Raw genomic sequence first — 18132 nt, forward strand, 5'->3', positions numbered from 1 at the left:
ACAACACCTTGAACTGGATAAGTTGTAACCTGGCACAGGACGTACTATAACGGACATTGGATACTGCTTTCTCCCATTGCTGATCCGAAAAAAATTACTCCTAACTCCCGCTCCCAAGCCCCCCTAATCTTAGCAACTGAATGGACATTTAAACCCATAATTTGTTTATATATTAAAGATATAATTGACTTCTTATTGGGTTTAAGGGATAAGAATTCCTCCCACGGTTGGACATTTGGGAGAAGAGGGTAGGAGGGGAAGAGAGCAGAAGTGCAATGCCATGCCTGAAAATAACAGAATAGATTGGTAGCCGGAAGATTTGTTTCTGAACACAGGTCTAAAAAAGTTAAGAAAGTGCCATCTTTATAGAGATCCTTAAACGTATTAATACCATGACGCTTCCACTGTACATAGGTACCATCAATGAGGCCAGGAGTAAACAGATGGTTCTGCGTGATGGGCATGTGTACTGACGCAGAGACGTACTTAAAATGACTCCTGAATTGTGACCAGATCCTTAGACTAGACTGTACCACGGGATTTTGGGTGAAATGAGAAGGCTTAAGTGGTAGTGGAGAGAACAATAAAGCTTCTAAGGATGAGGAAGTGCACGACAGGCGCTCCAGTTTGCACCACAGCAGTTCTTGAGATTCAAGCCAATGGGTCAATTTGTGAACATGAGAGGACCAATAGTAAAATAAAAAGTTAGGCAAGGCAAGACCGCCATCAAATGTCAGTCTCTGTAACAATGATTTCCTCACCCTGGGGTGTTTCCCTCCCCACAAAAACAATGTAACTAGCTGGTGGTCTCTCTCTCTCTCTGTACTTCAAGAACAGTTTCCCGTCTCCAACCTCTGTTTTCTGTATTATTCATTCGCTTATTACCCACCAGTCTACCGTTGTTTACAGCGCTGTCTTTTTCTTTTCTTTTTTTCACTTAAATGACCTCGGACAAGAAAGCCTATTTTTTCTGTTATTCAAGACTGAAGAAATTTAAACTTTATATGCAGAACATTGTAGAATATTTTTAAGGTTATCTGCTATAAAAAGCCAGACCAGGGAAAATCTCCTTCATGTTTTTCTGTGTTTTATTCTCAGTTACTTTCACACAAAGGCATCTGCTGTGATGTTCACAATTCTGAAGAAGTCAGTACTGATAAATGATCAGAATTATAATATTTCTGACTGTCTGAGGCTAAGTTGAATCGAATCGGGACTTTGAAAACCGGAATCGAATGGATTATAGAAATCAGTGATGATACCCAGCCCTAGTGAGCAGCCTAGGCCCGACAGAAGTGGATGTAGCTGCAATAGGAAAAGAACTATTGCTCACTTTTCTGTTAAGTTAAGGCCTGATCCTTCTGAAATTCATAGCCAGTGCTCTGACACGGTATCATCAATCTTTGAATGCTGAAAAAGCACAGTGTATCCAGAAAACACATTATATTATATCAATTATTATAAAATTTGTGTACGCCTAACTTTTGTGCCGGTACGCCTAACTTTTTAAAGTTAGGCGTACCGATACGCCCATGGCAAAAGGTTAGTCTAGAGCCCTGTATACACATCCACATTCCAGTGTAATGAACAAACGCACCCACTGATGTATATAAATAAAGACCAGGACAGTCTCAGAGCCCTCACTCCCGTGCGAGTGCTCTGTGACTGCCCTTGCTGCAAGTAAAACTGTGTGTTTCTCCTCTCTGATTCTCAGCTGAAGAAATGTCTTCGAATACATCTCTTGAAAACGTGGTATTCCAATGAAATTGATTCATGTTTGTGGCTGTAATGTAACAAAATGTGAAAAAAAGTTATAGGGAGCCAAAAATGCAAGCCACTGTAAGTCCTCATGTGTTGAAATCAGACATTGGGTCTGTACATGTGACATTATGTTTTTTCAGGTTGTGAAAGATGCTGCAAAACAATCTGAGGCAGATTAACTGTGTTATTTAAAGACTGCATGAAGATCCTCTGCAGGTTAGTGCAGGATAAACAGGTTCGTTTGCTGAACTGTGATGGATTTAAAGTAAAGGACAGTGTGTGACTGGTGCACAGTGACTGTGGTGCTCATGTCACAGTTAGATTACATCAAGTGTAGCAGAGATTCATTTAAACTGAAGCTCATGATGCTGACATTCATTCACTGAGTTCCACCTTCATACCAACAGTATAGTGTCTAATATAAAGACAGTGTACTGTCAGTGTAGAGGATGGAAATCAGCCAGGACAGCTCATGAAACATCTGCTGACATCTGGTTGAATTCAGTTGTGTACATCCACAGAGAGCAGCAGGTCAGCTGATCACAGCCTGTACTTGAAGAAAATCTACTGGAGCTCTCAACAGAAATTATTGTGAGCTATGATTCTTTTCCCCACGCTGAGCCACTACAGCTGATTTTAGGGTTCCCACCTGCTCAATCCCACTTTAAACTCTTCCCTGCTCATGTTCCTGTTTAGAGGCAAAGTCACCCTCTACAGTGTAGGCAACAGAAAATACACACGTTTTATTTTCCTTCATTTTCTACTTAATTGATTCAAACTGAGTTCCTTTATTAGAAATAAATAGTTCTTATTTCATCTACTAATCTTATTTTATTATTACATTAATAAAGCACAAGGTTCAGTTAGCTTTGGATAAAAACAGGTGGTAAAAATGTTCTTCAAGGAGCTACTTTTACTTTCTTACTCTAATTACATTTACTAGCCTGTACTTTTTCACTGTTACTTGAGAAAAGAAGGCTCTGTGAGCCTGGTTCTGCTGGAGGTTCCTTCCTGTTAAAAGGGAGTTTTTCCTTCCCACTGTCGCCAAAGTGCTTGCTCATAGGAGGTTATATGATTGTTGGATTTCTCCCCCCCCCCTCTGTATGTATTATTGTAGGGTCTGCCTACAATATAAACCACGTTCAGGCAACTATTGTTGTGATTTGGCACTGTATAAATAACATTGTATTGAGAATTGAATTGATAATAATACTACTAATATTAAAGAAGGATAATTATGGGCTCAAAATGTGGTCATAAATATTTTGTACTTGTAAAAAAGATTTGTATGCGTTTTCCTTCATCACCACGAAGGAAAACAGTCTGTGGTCGTCCGAGTTTGGTGATTTTTGTGTCACAGGTCTACGTGTTTAATACAGGGACTTCCACAGCCTTTTCAACAGCGCTGCGGACCGCGGGGTGGGGGCGGGCAGTGTTTTGGAAATGACAGTCTTCATTACAAAGCTTTCTTCGTTATGAATTAGCATAGATGTTTTTATTGAACATTTGAAGAACCAGCAAAAAAAACAAACTCTTGTAGAGGACATAAAGTCAGAGATAGAAAAGACAAGGAGCAGGTGCATCTAGTACAGGTAGAGCTGCTGCAAAAACCCACAGAGCCCAGCAGCCAGCAACAAATTCTGGATCCTTTGCTCTTAGTTAGCAGTTAGCATTAGCAGCACATCCTGCGTCCGATGTGAAAGGACTTTTATGCTGCGCACTGTGACTCACAGCAATGGTCCTGGGTCAGCCCTGACTTTTTGTTAAACTAATCCTAAAGTAATAATGGTATTTCTAACGACTGATATACCACAACTTTTTCCTTTCAACAGCTACTGAAAGTTAGGGGACCTAGCTGCTATCGGATATTTATATAGCGATCCTCCAGCTTCAAACTGCATCACCCTTCAAGGACCTGCAGTTCAAAAAAGCGCCCCTCCGACAGCCAAACCCATCTGTTCTCTGATTGGATTGTTACATTTGTGATTGACATGACATTCACCAATCAGATGAAAGGAAGAAAAATAGGCTCAAAATCCGTACTTGTAACTTGCAGGGTTTTTTTTTTCTAAGTCCACACACAAATCTTTTTTACGCACACACAAATCTTTTTTACACATACAAATCTTTTTTACGCACACACAAATCTTTTTTACACATACAAATCTTTTTTACACATACAAATCTTTTTTACAAGTACAAAATATTTATGACCACATTTTGAGCCCATAGATAATTGATTGTGATTTCTTTGTGTTTGTAAACATAATTTAAAAATACATAATATACAATAATATACAACACAGTGATATAACAGGTTGGGAGGATGAGAGTTTTAGACGTGACTGATTATTTGGTGAAACTGTGATATTTTCCTCACCTCCTGTGTTGAGCTCATTGTTTCCTCTGTAGTGACTCAGCTGAGTCCAGATGGCTGAAAATGTTCCTCTGCTGCTCCGTCAGACTCTTCTCCTCCTGCTGATCAGCTGGGACACAAAACAGATCTTTGTTAGGCTCCACACTGCACTGAAGAGTCAAAGTGTCTCATATGTTCATCTGACAACACAAAGTACAAATTTCACTCTGATTGCTTGTAGAAATCTTGTGAGACGTGTTGTGCTGCAAAGTGAGGAAACTCTCTCACTCACTTATACTTCAGGAGGAACTTTGTGACATTGGCTCTAATATTCTAAGCAGCCCTTTACTATGACAGGGCCAGAAAGTCCTATTTGAAGGTTTGGGAGAAGGACCATGTTAAAGGTGGATTGGGGTTTATACACTTTGTTATGATACAGGTAAGGCTGTAAGAGCCTGAGAAGGTGTCCTGAATGAAGCTCTAAAACCAGTTTTCAGCTAACGACTCTGCTTCAGTCTGGAAAACAGCAACTACAAGTTTAAAGACTCCATCAACAATTCACACCCAGCAACAGCCTGAACAGCTCCTCCTGTGGTTTCCACAAACAGGGACAGACCTGTTACTCCCCCACCCCACACTTTCCACACCTTCAGCCCCCCAGTCCCACCACCTCCGCCATTCCCCAACAACCAATGATTAAAGCTCATTGATCAAATGCTGTGATTGCAGCAACTCACTCACTGTTGTCGGGATGAAATATTATTTACTGTTACTGTTCATAATCATTATTATTATTGTTGCATCATTTATGATTTATCATTATCACTTCATTGACACATTTATTGAAACTTTTGATGTTATGTTAAAGTCTGTATTTCAGGTGTTAGTATAACTACATTATAATCTTATATACACATATAAGCTCGGTCAAGTTAATTAATGGTTTGAAGCTACAGCCGGCGCGAGTTCGACTGATCTATGGAGCAAAGCTCAAGTTGAAAGAATTGCCCTACATGTTTACAGTACAATTTACCACATATTGAAGGCTGGTGTGTATGCTCAGCAGCCTGCTGCATTGAAGTTTGCCTGGTAACAGATGACTCAAACGGAGTCAGGAAGTATACTTCTAAAATGTCTTTGTTTGTTGAGTGAGGTCATGTACTGAGGTTAAAACACAGACATAAGTCGGCCTGCACACATACATAGTAGACTTGTGTTGCTTGTAAACGGCATGCTCATGTTCTGTTCTGAAGTGCAGAGGGAGTGGAATAACAGGCAGCATCTGGAGGAACAGAGGAAGTAGCTGTTCTTTTTTAGAATATGTCCTCGCTGGAGTTACTGGAACATGCATCTGCGGTGACGCATATTACAAGTATAAATATCACACCCACCTATTGTAGATCGAGGCTGATGTTTTGCAGAGCCCATCTTCACCACATATATGTGTTTTAATAAAATCATTTGTGTTGACCCACTATGGACTTTCAGTCGTATGTCTCTTCTCAAATTCGAACCACAACACTGTGAACGGTAATCATGGCCATTGATTAATGAGCTTTGATCAGTGGTTTCAGTGCTTTCCTTCCTGCTTTGACTGCAGCTGTGTTTGACACAGGAAGACATTTTTACATTCTTCATGATTATACTTTATTCTTTTTGGGGGAAGTGCAGCTTTAAACCTTCACATGATTCAAGTCAACCCAACAAATCAATCTGAACGATCACAGGTGGGAAAAACTTCTGTAGACAAAATGAAATAAAACCCAACATTCAATCCACAACATGATTAAAAACACGATTTCACCAAATCACCAGGAGCTGCACATTAACCACCACAATATATTTTATTCTCTGTGCTTTCAAATATGAACACTGTTTACTTTCATCTGTTTCATTAGTTTTTGTTAACATCTTCCTGTGCATCACTTTACAGCAGCCAGACTCATTAAAATGAGACTTTGTAGGAGTTCACTTCCTCTCATGTGTTCATCCACAGCAGCTGGACAATAAAGTTTATTGTGACCCTGATACTGCAGCAGATCGCTCTCATCCATTTCCTGTTATCACTTCAAATAGAAATGAGGCTGTAGAGGTTTGGTGCAGGCAGAAAAACAGCTGCAGGGACAATGAAAAGACTTTTCTGCTCCAACTTCTCCCAGCATGCTGAGCTAATGATTAGTTGGTGTTTTTCTCCAAACACTCTCTCACTCTTCTCTCAACGTGTTCACAATAAACTGTGAACAGACACCGAGGAGAGCAGCAGAAGACCTCATTCAGGAGCTAAACTCAACATGAACTGAACTCACAGTAAAGTTAGCTCGGTGCTTACCTTTAGATGAGCCCACAAACCGAGAGAAACTCCGCGATGAAGCTGCAACTCTTTCCAAACACAGGAAACAGATCAGGGAGCAGAGACCCACGTGGTTCACGCTGATCTCAGCTACGATCCAGGAGACAAGGGTGGGCAGATCGATGCAGATATCGATCCAAACGCTGGTTTAGTATGTTTTATCATCTAAATTCACTCTTTTACTTGCTTTAGATGAGAGAATAGCTCCGTCTGTCATCCCGGAAGGCGCTTCCTCTTCTTTACATCGTTTATTGGCGGTTGTCAAACAACAAAATTGTGCTTTACCGCCACCAACTGGTGTGGAGTGTGAACTGGCACGTCGACCCTCAAATGCACACAAACAATTTTCTGTGTTTTAAAAACTGGAATAAGGCCTGATCACTTTCACTTCTTAAGTACTTTTGCAGTAAAACAATAAGATCCAGTTTCAGTTTTGTGTTTATGTTTTGGATCAGTCGCCTTCTCACAGTGTAATGTAGCGCCTCTACTCAGGACCAGTACACTCTCACTTCAAATAGAGACCCTAGACATCTTTCTAGGTTCAGGAGGAGGTTTTGTTTTGGAGACTCACAAAAGGAGTTGGCTTGGAAGTGAATAACTGGGACCTTTATTGCCTCAGTACCATTTATACACATATACAACACAATAACCCAAATTGCACACTAATAGTGCATTTTTAAAGGTGAATACATGTAAAACAAAACAAAATAAAGACATTTAAATGGAAGATTTATACTGAACAGTATCAGAGCTCTTTGGAATGAATGAAACAGATTAAAGTGTTCCTGTTGTGAAGTTTGAATTGTCCAGTCTGAATCGTCCTTTAAAGTCGTTGAAAACCCAAACAGGTGTACTGTAGGGGAATTGTCAGTGTGCAAACCCTATTATCCGGGTAGGAAAAGTAGTGCATAGGGCTTATCTGTAATCCAGGGTTGCTTGAATCAGTTTCTCAGGCAAATCCCACAATCCGATCGCATGGCTGGCCACACCATTTCACGATCATCCAGGATCTCATTTGGGCTGTTCTCGCCGTCAGTGGTTCTCCAGAATTCTTCTAGTAGTTCAAAAAAACCAATCTACACAAACAGTGCAGAACAATCAATTTCTTTTCCCACTTTGTGTTCTTAACATGAGCTCATTAACTTCTTTTCCAAATGTATTAATCACAAATGGCATTCCCTTTAGCTTACCAAGTTACAAGAGTTACAGTAACTTGTTTGTACCAGTATCAACAATTTTATCAAAATTATATCACAACAAAGAACATCAGCAGCTTAAACAGTAATGTAAACAGTCATAGCAATGAAAGTGACATTCATCCTTAAGGCTTACAAGAAAATGTAACTTAATTCAGTGCAAATACTATTAAACTTGAAATATGCTCATATCTATTAAGACATAACCATTCTAATATAAACAGAGCTATTGCTTCTACTTGAATACCTCCCCCCGATCGGAATATGGCTTCAGCGGGGTGGGGTGGCTAACAGCTATTAACAGCTAGCATCGCATCTAGCATCGGCATCGTTTAGCTCAAAGCATTCAACACTTATAACACACTGTAAAGAACAACAGGAGAAGTGAAACAACACGCCAGATTCTCATAGCTCCCGATTGGTTTTTGTTCAAAGGTTTCTGAGCTGAATCGGCTAGTGAAATACATTATCTAACTTAACAGGTAGCTAACGAAAGCACGTGACTCACCGGGATTTTCAGACACAAATAACTTGACAGACGTTATTCCCTTTGTGGTCAGAGTTCGGGGCCTAATAAAAGAGTACCTTATTAGCATTTATACGTAAAACAATCTGGTCTCATTAACCGGGTTGCAGTATTGCATACCAAGATACTTTTTCCATGCGCTCCGACACGTACTTGACCGCCATCAGAGGGAAGATCTCACAGGAAGAGAGAGGTAATACTTCCTGCGCACTAGACGCAAGGTCGTCAGAACACAAGACTGCATCACAGCGCCCCCTTGTGACAATAACAGGCTATAGCCTTAGATTACAAAAAGGGATTTTGAAGCCCTGTATTTCACATGGGTTACACCCTCCCCCTTTGACCCAGCATGAGCCCCTTCATGCGTCACGCTGTGGTCTACAGATGAACTCTCATAGTCACCTATCGTATAAAGTGCTTGGTTAAAGCTCTCTATGAGGCTCTGCGCAAAGGAAATTAAGGGATTTCCCAACTCAGGATAATGGAAGCGCCTTGGTGGTCGACGTGTCCTTTCTGACTTACGAACATGGTCATTTTTTTCTCCACTGTCAACAGTTTCCTTATGCTCCAGAGCTACCTCAGGGGTTTGTGGGTTCAGATCAATGGTTTCCGTAGCTATAGGAGCCTCTACATCAATGGACGGTACATCAATGCTGTCTTCGGCCACAGCTGATTTTTGATTAGTCATAGTTGGTAAAGTTACATCGTCTTCAGTAGGGTGTTGCTCAGCCACAACATCTGGCTCCTCTCCTTCAGCTACTTCAGGAGGTACCCCTACAGGCTCTGCAGGCAGCAAAGGGGAGCTGCCTCTGCAAGGCTCATTCTGAGGCTGAGGGTTTACACAGTCTGCTGGCGTAGCTGGTATACAACTACCTTCCGGTACTGTTTTTCCGGTTTGCTGTCGTCTCTTCGGGATTTCAAACACCTGAACCAACTTTCCAGGAATGACAGAAGACTGCCTAGGATAGACAGGTGAGTCGTCTTCAGATTCTGATTGCTCCTCCAGTAACAGAGGCTGACTGCGCCTCGTTCTTGGCCTGCAACTCTTTGGCTCGACCTGGTCAACTTCCTCAGCTTCAGATAAGTCACCACAAGGGAGTAAGAGATCCCTGTGAAGAGTTCGAATAGGACCATCTCCATTCATAGGCTGTACAACATACACAGGTAGGTCTACCATCTTTTCCACCACTCTGTACATGGTTGACTCCCACTTATCTGCAAGTTTGTGTTTATTCCGAAGTCGCAGGTTCCGCACTAGCACTTGATCACCTTTCTCCAAAGTTGACTCCCTGACAGTTTTGTCAAAACGGCGTTTATTCCGTTCAGCAACCTTCTGAGAGTTTTTGGCAGCGATCTGATAGCTCTCTTGAAGGCGAGCCTTCAGAGCTCTCACATACTGAGAGTGAGATGTAGGAGAGCCATCTTTAACTGGCAGGCAGAATGCAATATCCACGGGAAGCCTCGGCTGGCGACCAAACATTAACTCGTATGGGCTAAACCCAGTGGTCTCGTTCTTGGTGCAATTATAGGCGTGAGTTAGTGGTTTCACATAATCGCGCCAATGAGTTTTCTCTTTGTCTCGTAGAGTTCCTAACATGCCAAGAAGAGTTCGGTTGAACCGTTCAACTGGGTTTCCCCGTGGATGATAAGGACTGGTGCGCACCTTCGTGATACCAGCTAGGGCACAGAGCTCTTTAATGAGTTGTGACTCAAAATCCCTGCCCTGATCACTAAGCAGGCGCTCAGGAAAACCATAATGCACCAGAAACTGCTCCCAAAGACACTTCGCAACTGTTGTAGCCTTTTGGTCTTTTGTTGGCATAGCAACAGCGTATTTGGTGAAATGATCAGTTATGACCAGAATGTCTTTGGTGTTGTGACTGTCAGGCTCCAAGGATAAATAGTCCATGCATACCAGTTCCATGGGACGGGTTGTTTGGATACTCACAAGAGGTGCTGCTCTTTCAGGAAGAGTCTTTCTTCTAACACAACGTCCGCAAGACTTAATCTTTCTCTCTACATCAGTTGCCATTTTAGGCCAATAAAATCTTGACCTAACCAAGTCGAGGGTTCTTTCCAAACCCATATGCCCCATGTCGTCATGAAGGCAAGTGAGAATGGTGGACCTTAAAGACTCAGGGACGACAAGCTGAAAGGTGACATTTTCACCTGATTTGCGGGTTCTGTAGAGGAGACCATTTTTCAGTTCCAAACGTTTCCACTCTTTGAGCATTAGTTTAAGCTCTAAGGATGCAGAGTTAGGATTGGAATTTGCTTCACCTCCATTTTCTAACATGTTGACCACATACCCAATAATTGGGTCAGACCTCTGATGCTGTTGGAGTTCTACCTCACTATAGGTAGGTATGACAGAACAACCTAATGTTCCATCATCTGCGTAGACGTCTGGCACCGCATCGGTATGTAGAGCAAGGGACTCTACCAAAGTGATAGAAGGTAGGCTATTGTCAGATTCACCTAAGAGATGACGGTGGCACAAGACACTGAATGTGTCAGCTGTCACATCTTGTCTGTTGGGAGATGAAGAGAGATGATGGGAAGCGAATTGTTTCATTCGCTCTTTTTCTTCAAGAGAAGCATAGTCATCATCCACAGTATCATGTGGCCGCCTAGAGAGGCCATCTGCATCTTGATTGCTCTTACCAGCACGATACTTAATATTAAAGTCGAAGGTGGAGAGAGCGGCCAACCAGCGGTAGCTGGCAGCATCGAGCTTGGCTGACTTCAAAACATAGGTCAATGGGTTGTTGTCCGTTAAAACCGTGAATGTGTTCCCGTAGAGATAATCTTGGAACTTCTCTACAATGGACCACTTTAATGCAAGAAATTCCAGTTTATGAGCTGGATACCGCTTTTCACTGGGTGAAAGTCCTCTACTTGCGTAGGCAATAACCCTCACTTCACCATCCTGTTCTTGATACAAGGCTGCCCCTAACCCAGAGGTGCTCGCATCAGTATGGAGGACGTATGGTAATTTTGGGTTAGCATATCCAAGCACTGGAGCTGATGTCAGTTTCTCTATGATTACCTCAAAAGCTTCCTGACAAGCAGGTGTCCAACGGCTGGAAAGAGGCTCTTTAGGGTTCAAGTATCCGCTAGGACCGGGTGTCACCTTCCTGCCCTTCCTGTATGGTGGGTAGCCTTTGGTAAGATCATTCAGGGGTTTGACAATTTTTGAATAGTCCTTCACAAACCGTCGATAGTACCCTGCAAAACCTAGGAAAGACTTGAGGTCACTGAGCGTCTGGGGTCTTGGCCAGGTTTTGAGAGCTCTGACCTTCTCAGGATCGGTCTCTACACCTTTGGTAGACACGATGTGTCCTAGGTATCGCACAGAACTTTGGAAGAAGGAGCATTTTTTGGGAGAAAGTTTCAACCCATATTCTCTCAGTTGCTGAAGGACACGTAGAAGCCTGGTTTCATGTTCCTCCAAAGTGCTGGAGAACACGATGATGTCATCTATGAACACCAGAACTTCTTTCAGATTGAGGCTGCCCATACACCGTTCCATTAAGCGCTGGAAGGTGCTGGGAGCGTTGGTGATCCCCTGGGGCATACGGTTAAACTCGTAAAATCCCAAGGGGCACACAAAAGCTGTCTTGGGCTTATCACATTCCTCCATCTCAATCTGGTAATAACCAGACTTGAGATCCATTACTGAAAACCATTTGGATCCAGCAAGGGCTGAGAAAGCCTCTTCAAGGTTTGGAAGTGCGTACGCATCTCGTATTGTTAACGCATTGAGCTTACGATAATCAATACAAAGACGGACCTCTCCATTCTTCTTTTTAACCACCACAATCGGTGAAGCATAAGGGGACTCTGATTCACGGATTACTCCTGCATCAAGGAGTGCTTGCAAGTGCTTCCTCACAGCTTCATAATCATTTGGGTGGATTGGCCTGGACTTTTGCTTAAAGGGTGCTTCGTCCTTTAAGTTTATGTGATGTTTGACTTTAGATACATGTCCAAGATCCAAATCATGCTGGGCAAAAACATCAGCATAGGCACTTAGACGCTGGGTAACCCTCTCTTTCCACTCCTGCGGGAGGGGAGAATTGCCAAAGTCAAATGTCAAATCTGGGTGAGCAGGTTCATCAACTGGCTGTGCAGTAACATTACAACATTTCACAGTGTCATCATTTTTGGTTGAAATGGGTGATTCGTCATATATCTTTGCAGGACTATGGAGCTCTGCAATGACACATCTAGAAGGCAGTGTTACGTCATGCTCAGTTTCATTTCTCACCCATATAGGTAACCTATGAGGATGCTTCTTGGGCAAAGTGACAAGACAGCACTCCACAAAAATTCCCCCTGGTAAGGTGGATGTCGTTGGCTGTTCAACAATGGCACATTCACCAGCACTGCTGGATCTGACACAGCCTTCAAGGAGGACCCTCCCTTGAGCTGGTACTACGTGTTGCACCTTGCCCTTAAGAGTTACAAAGCCATCGTTTCCGGCTAGGTTTATCTCTCTCCTGACCTTGAGTGTACGGAGGATCTGCCTGTAGCCATAGACCGACGACAAATCATTGGGATCTTTACCTTGACAATATTCGTCGTACAGAACATCAAGTGCATTTGTCCCAATCAGCACAGGCAAGTCACAGTTAGAGCGTAAGTCAGGTACTACTAAAGCAAGGCTAGAAACCTCAGGCTCAGTTTCAATAAAGCTTTTTGGAAACTTAAGGCTGATGGGTATGTATCCCAAGTAAGGAACATTTTGGCCACTAGCAGCCTCAACATCCAGGCCACTGATAGGCTGAATGGGATGTTCTGAAAGATTGGTGTTGTAAAATGAAGCGGACACTGTGGTCACTTGAGACCCAGTGTCAAGGAGACAACTGCAATTGACTCCCGACACGGTGACATTTGCTGTACATTTCTGTCCTACAAGTCCCTTGGGTAACCTAATCTGGGGTCGTGCTGCACGAGAGAGAGAAGATGCTTTGCTCTGAGGATCCGGTTTGGGACGTTCATGATTACTTTCAGTTCCTGGTAGTCCCTCCCCAGAAACTGATTTTAGTTTAAAGCTGACATATTCTGTTCCTCCCAGACTTGTAGTTTTTGGTTGAACTCCTTACGTTTCATTTCAACTAGTTCAGGGTTTGGTTCATTGCTGCAAGAGGGAGCAATATGACCATCCTCGCCGCACCTGAAGCAGTACCATGGGCGTGGCTTCTTAGTGGGCTTAGTCTCACTTGGGTCAGATTTCTCTTTAGGAAGAATCTTGAACTTAGGTTTGGTTTTCTTATTTGGCTTGTCAGAGTTCTGGCTTGAACTGTCAATAGCTGTTGCTTTCAGTGAAGCCACTTGGGCTTGTAGCTTTGCAAGTTTCCTTTCTAACTTATGTGCATCAAAAGGCACTAGCCTATCATTAACAGCTGATACGTCTGTATCATCAGTGACATACTCTCCTACTTCAAGGGAGTTCAAATGTGCCTTAGGTTTAGAAATGCCTAAGTGCTGTTTCATTCGGCTGGACTTTGCCGCTTGCCGGTCCTCCTCAGTACGTAGCATGAGGAGCAACTCTGGAAATGAAGGTGGCTTGTCCTTCTTCTGCTCAAGCTGCAAGGTTGTGATCAAGCTGTTGTTCCAGCAACCTCTACAAAACTGTTTAAGCAGTTGGCGATCTGAATCATTTGTAGTGATGCCACCTCTTTTAATGACTTTACTCAGGGTTATCTGCAACCGCTGTAAATAGGCAGAAGGCTTTTCACCTGAGTTCTGGTTTGTGCTCAGGAATTTGGCAAAAAGCTCATCCCCATCATCAACAGTACCATATGCTGAGTCAAGAAGGCTGAGATAGTCATGGGGAGAAGCGTTAGGACCAAGGTGCTTTACAATGTTAGCAGCTGGTGGAAGAAGGCTCTCAACTATTTTCCTTACCATATGTTTGTCAGATATGGTACAATCTATGAGGTGGAATTCAACATTGTTGCGCCACGTATCATAATCAGCTTCGAAAGTAGAGCAAGGGGTTTTCCCCGAGAAGGGCCTGAGCTTTGCATGACCTTGAGAAGGCATTTCATTGTTCTTAATGACATGCTCAACTACTACTCTCTGTACTTCAGGTGTAGTGAGCTGTTCAGGTGGTAAGTAGATAGTGGTTTTTCTGTGCGAGGGAGTCACTTCTACACTTGGAGAGGATGAGTGAGAGTCATGCTCAGGCAAGTGGGTTAAATCACTGCCCAGTTTAAGAGGACTTTGATGCTCTATGATGGCTGGTTCATCTTGGTCTGTGTCACTAGTGAGCTGCAGATTCTGATTAGGCACTGTTACATTTGGCCCAACTGCGGGATCACTCTCAGTGGACTTCTTCATTCTGGCCAGCTCATCTAGTAAAACCTTCTCAAAATCTGCACCACTCAGTTTAGCAAGCCCTTTCAGTTCAGTTAGGTAAGAATGGGTTAAACATGAACCCCTGTCTGCAGCATACAGCGCAGACAGAAGCTGGATATGATGGACAACACTTGGGTTACGGCTTTGTCTTTTGCAAGGCAAGCTATCCTTAAGGAACTGGACTGGTTCACCTGATTGGAACTCCACAATGGCTGTGTTTTTAAACTGTGCCTCTGTGCTAGTTACTTTGATTACTCTTCCAATAGAACCAAACTGCCCTAAGTAATCAATAACCTCATTGTCAACCTCATCGCCTGTTAACCCTCCTACTAGGACAGAGTTAGGTACTTTGACACCTTCACTTTGGATTACATCCATGTTGTCTTATTGCTCCAACCCAGAATGTCATGGACAATTGTAATGATTTGACCCAAAAGGCATGAAAGCACCAGTTGCTCAACTTCCAAAATAAAAGGAATTAAACCTCCTGGCTGGCTCGCCACGTTTTGTGTAGCGCCTCTACTCAGGACCAGTACACTCTCACTTCAAATAGAGACCCTAGACATCTTTCTAGGTTCAGGAGGAGGTTTTGTTTTGGAGACTCACAAAAGGAGTTGGCTTGGAAGTGAATAACTGGGACCTTTATTGCCTCAGTACCATTTATACACATATACAACACAATAACCCAAATTGCACACTAATAGTGCATTTTTAAAGGTGAATACATGTAAAACAAAACAAAATAAAGACATTTAAATGGAAGATTTATACTGAACAGTATCAGAGCTCTTTGGAATGAATGAAACAGATTAAAGTGTTCCTGTTGTGAAGTTTGAATTGTCCAGTCTGAATCGTCCTTTAAAGTCGTTGAAAACCCAAACAGGTGTACTGTAGGGGAATTGTCAGTGTGCAAACCCTATTATCCGGGTAGGAAAAGTAGTGCATAGGGCTTATCTGTAATCCAGGGTTGCTTGAATCAGTTTCTCAGGCAAATCCCACAATCCGATCGCATGGCTGGCCACACCATTTCACGATCATCCAGGATCTCATTTGGGCTGTTCTCGCCGTCAGTGGTTCTCCAGAATTCTTCTAGTAGTTCAAAAAAACCAATCTACACAAACAGTGCAGAACAATCAATTTCTTTTCCCACTTTGTGTTCTTAACATGAGCTCATTAACTTCTTTTCCAAATGTATTAATCACAAATGGCATTCCCTTTAGCTTACCAAGTTACAAGAGTTACAGTAACTTGTTTGTACCAGTATCAACAATTTTATCAAAATTATATCACAACAAAGAACATCAGCAGCTTAAACAGTAATGTAAACAGTCATAGCAATGAAAGTGACATTCATCCTTAAGGCTTACAAGAAAATGTAACTTAATTCAGTGCAAATACTATTAAACTTGAAATATGCTCATATCTATTAAGACATAACCATTCTAATATAAACAGAGCTATTGCTTCTACTTGAATACCTCCCCCCGATCGGAATATGGCTTCAGCGGGGTGGGGTGGCTAACAGCTATTAACAGCTAGCATCGCATCTAGCATCGGCATCGTTTAGCTCAAAGCATTCAACACTTATAACACACTGTAAAGAACAACAGGAGAAGTGAAACAACACGCCAGATTCTCATAGCTCCCGATTGGTTTTTGTTCAAAGGTTTCTGAGCTGAATCGGCTAGTGAAATACATTATCTAACTTAACAGGTAGCTAACGAAAGCACGTGACTCACCGGGATTTTCAGACACAAATAACTTGACAGACGTTATTCCCTTTGTGGTCAGAGTTCGGGGCCTAATAAAAGAGTACCTTATTAGCATTTATACGTAAAACAATCTGGTCTCATTAACCGGGTTGCAGTATTGCATACCAAGATACTTTTTCCATGCGCTCCGACACGTACTTGACCGCCATCAGAGGGAAGATCTCACAGGAAGAGAGAGGTAATACTTCCTGCGCACTAGACGCAAGGTCGTCAGAACACAAGACTGCATCACAGCGCCCCCTTGTGACAATAACAGGCTATAGCCTTAGATTACAAAAAGGGATTTTGAAGCCCTGTATTTCACATGGGTTACAGTAATATTTCCTCTTCTCTCTGATCACCCAGAGATGTGGTGCAGAATATGCCATGAAAATCATTTGTTTGAAGCCAGCTCACCTCCTGCAACCACTTTTCCGAGAATACGTGCTTCTTTTGCAGTTCAGACTACTTCTGACATTTCTGTGGAGGAACACCAAAGTAATTGCTGAACCCTCTGGGGTCCAAGTATAATTTGCCATTTTTGACTACTTTTGATTTTATCTCTATATCATCTTTAAAAACAGTTTATCTCACCTTGTTTGGTATAATCTTTTCAGCACAACCTCAAATATCTGAAATTTGAGGTTTTTTTTATTTATTTCGGCATACTATATTAGCACAATTTATCTACGTTCAAGCAAAAATTCAAACTCAGAGTAGAAAAAAGTTATTTTTTTACTGTAAAACCCATAAACATGTTTAAAGAATCATTTTCATAACTTGAAATTCAAATATAAATTGTACATTTCTAAAAATTCTGCACATGTTTTGCCAATGCCTCAGGTGTTTTTATATAACAATTTAAATGTATTTACAGAACAAATAGGTGTTCTGCATCAAATAAGAAGGCACACAAATTATTTGTGCCAGTCCAAAAAATAGTTTGTGTTCAGTATAAGACAGAAGAGAACACCACAGGCCTAAACCCTGCAGGTCTGACAGCAGGAGGTGGATCAGTCCAGTTTTTCATGTGGGAACAGCGTTTACACTGGAATCTGCCTCTGATGGCTTTGATGGAGCAAATGTGACATTCAGCAGTATAACTGACACAACACAAAACAATAAACACACAACACACTAACTCTAGCCTCCAAACAACTCACTCTCTGTCTTTCTTTCGCTCGCCCGCTTTCCATCGCGGGTGGAACAACCCAGTGCCACGTGTTGCCATATCATGTTTTTTGATTGGCTGACATGGTAAACTTTAACACCAATAAGGAAGGGGTCTTTTTTCTTTTTTCACTCACAAACGGAGAGTGTTTGCTATTAGTGATGGTAAATTCGATTATTTTTACTGAATCGAGTTTGAATGAGGCGCTTACCAAAGTGAATCAGGTTTTTTGAGTCATTTGACTCAAACTTAATTTGTTTCTCCTTTCATGTAAATCCTACTGCTAAGATGAGTGATTTAAAAAAGAAAAACAACTATTTTTATAGAGCAAAAAAAAAAAATTCTATAGAGAACATTTATTTTATTTATTTTTATTCTATTTTATTAGTATTTTGTGTCAAATATATATTTTCTCATCTAAATGTCCACTGAGCTGTGTGCCAGGGGGCGGTAATGTTCCTCAACATTGGTTGCCAACCAAGAAGAAGAAGATGAAGCTGTGAGCCAGGAGGGAGGAGGTGAGTGAGTCGCCAACTCAAACATATTTGCATAAGTGATCTAATGTTTTCCGAGACGCCTGTTACCCACAAGCTGACCGCATAGCTGGACTGGCCATCTGGACTGGCATTTTCCCGGTGGGCCGATGGTGATTTTT

The 18132-nt window shown here is 42.0% G+C and overlaps 2 protein-coding genes and 1 long non-coding RNA gene across 4 annotated transcripts in view; all 3 read right to left on the reverse strand.

The window, feature by feature from the left end:
- The window catches only part of LOC146702152 (uncharacterized), a 100523-nt gene that overhangs the window by 31502 nt on the left and 50889 nt on the right, over positions 1 to 18132 (reverse strand). The gene's annotated exons all lie outside the window — the stretch shown is intronic.
- Positions 7052 to 9055, reverse strand: LOC146702153 (uncharacterized). The gene is made up of 3 exons (XR_014922288.1): positions 8310 to 9055; positions 8172 to 8233; positions 7052 to 7543 (listed from the first exon to the last, which is right to left on the reverse strand). It is a non-coding gene; the product is annotated as an uncharacterized LOC146702153 (long non-coding RNA).
- Positions 13089 to 16602, reverse strand: LOC146702154 (zinc finger CCHC domain-containing protein 12-like). Of its 2 annotated transcripts, none has more exons than XM_085468717.1 (3): positions 16466 to 16602; positions 16295 to 16356; positions 13089 to 15666 (listed from the first exon to the last, which is right to left on the reverse strand). In XM_085468717.1, exon 3 carries the CDS (start codon positions 14931 to 14933, stop codon positions 13236 to 13238), a length of 1698 nt encoding a protein of 565 aa, XP_085324843.1. In that variant the 5' UTR covers positions 14934 to 15666; positions 16295 to 16356; positions 16466 to 16602; the 3' UTR covers positions 13089 to 13235. The 2 variants fall into 2 exon arrangements, with proteins under 2 accessions (XP_085324843.1, XP_085324841.1); XM_085468715.1 differs by having other exon boundaries at positions 16433 to 16602.

The sequence above is a fragment of the Copadichromis virginalis genome, linkage group LG9 (assembly GCF_057382275.1).
Source record: "Copadichromis virginalis isolate Kocher_CV1m ecotype Utaka linkage group LG9, C_Virginalis_male_GT1.1, whole genome shotgun sequence".
In the NCBI taxonomy this organism is placed as follows: Eukaryota; Metazoa; Chordata; class Actinopteri; order Cichliformes; family Cichlidae; genus Copadichromis; species Copadichromis virginalis.

Coding starts and splice junctions, on each gene's coding strand:
- LOC146702154 (XM_085468717.1), bottom strand. CDS start 14,933: ATGGATGTAATCCAAAGTGAAGGTGTCAAAGTACCTAACTCTGTCCTA.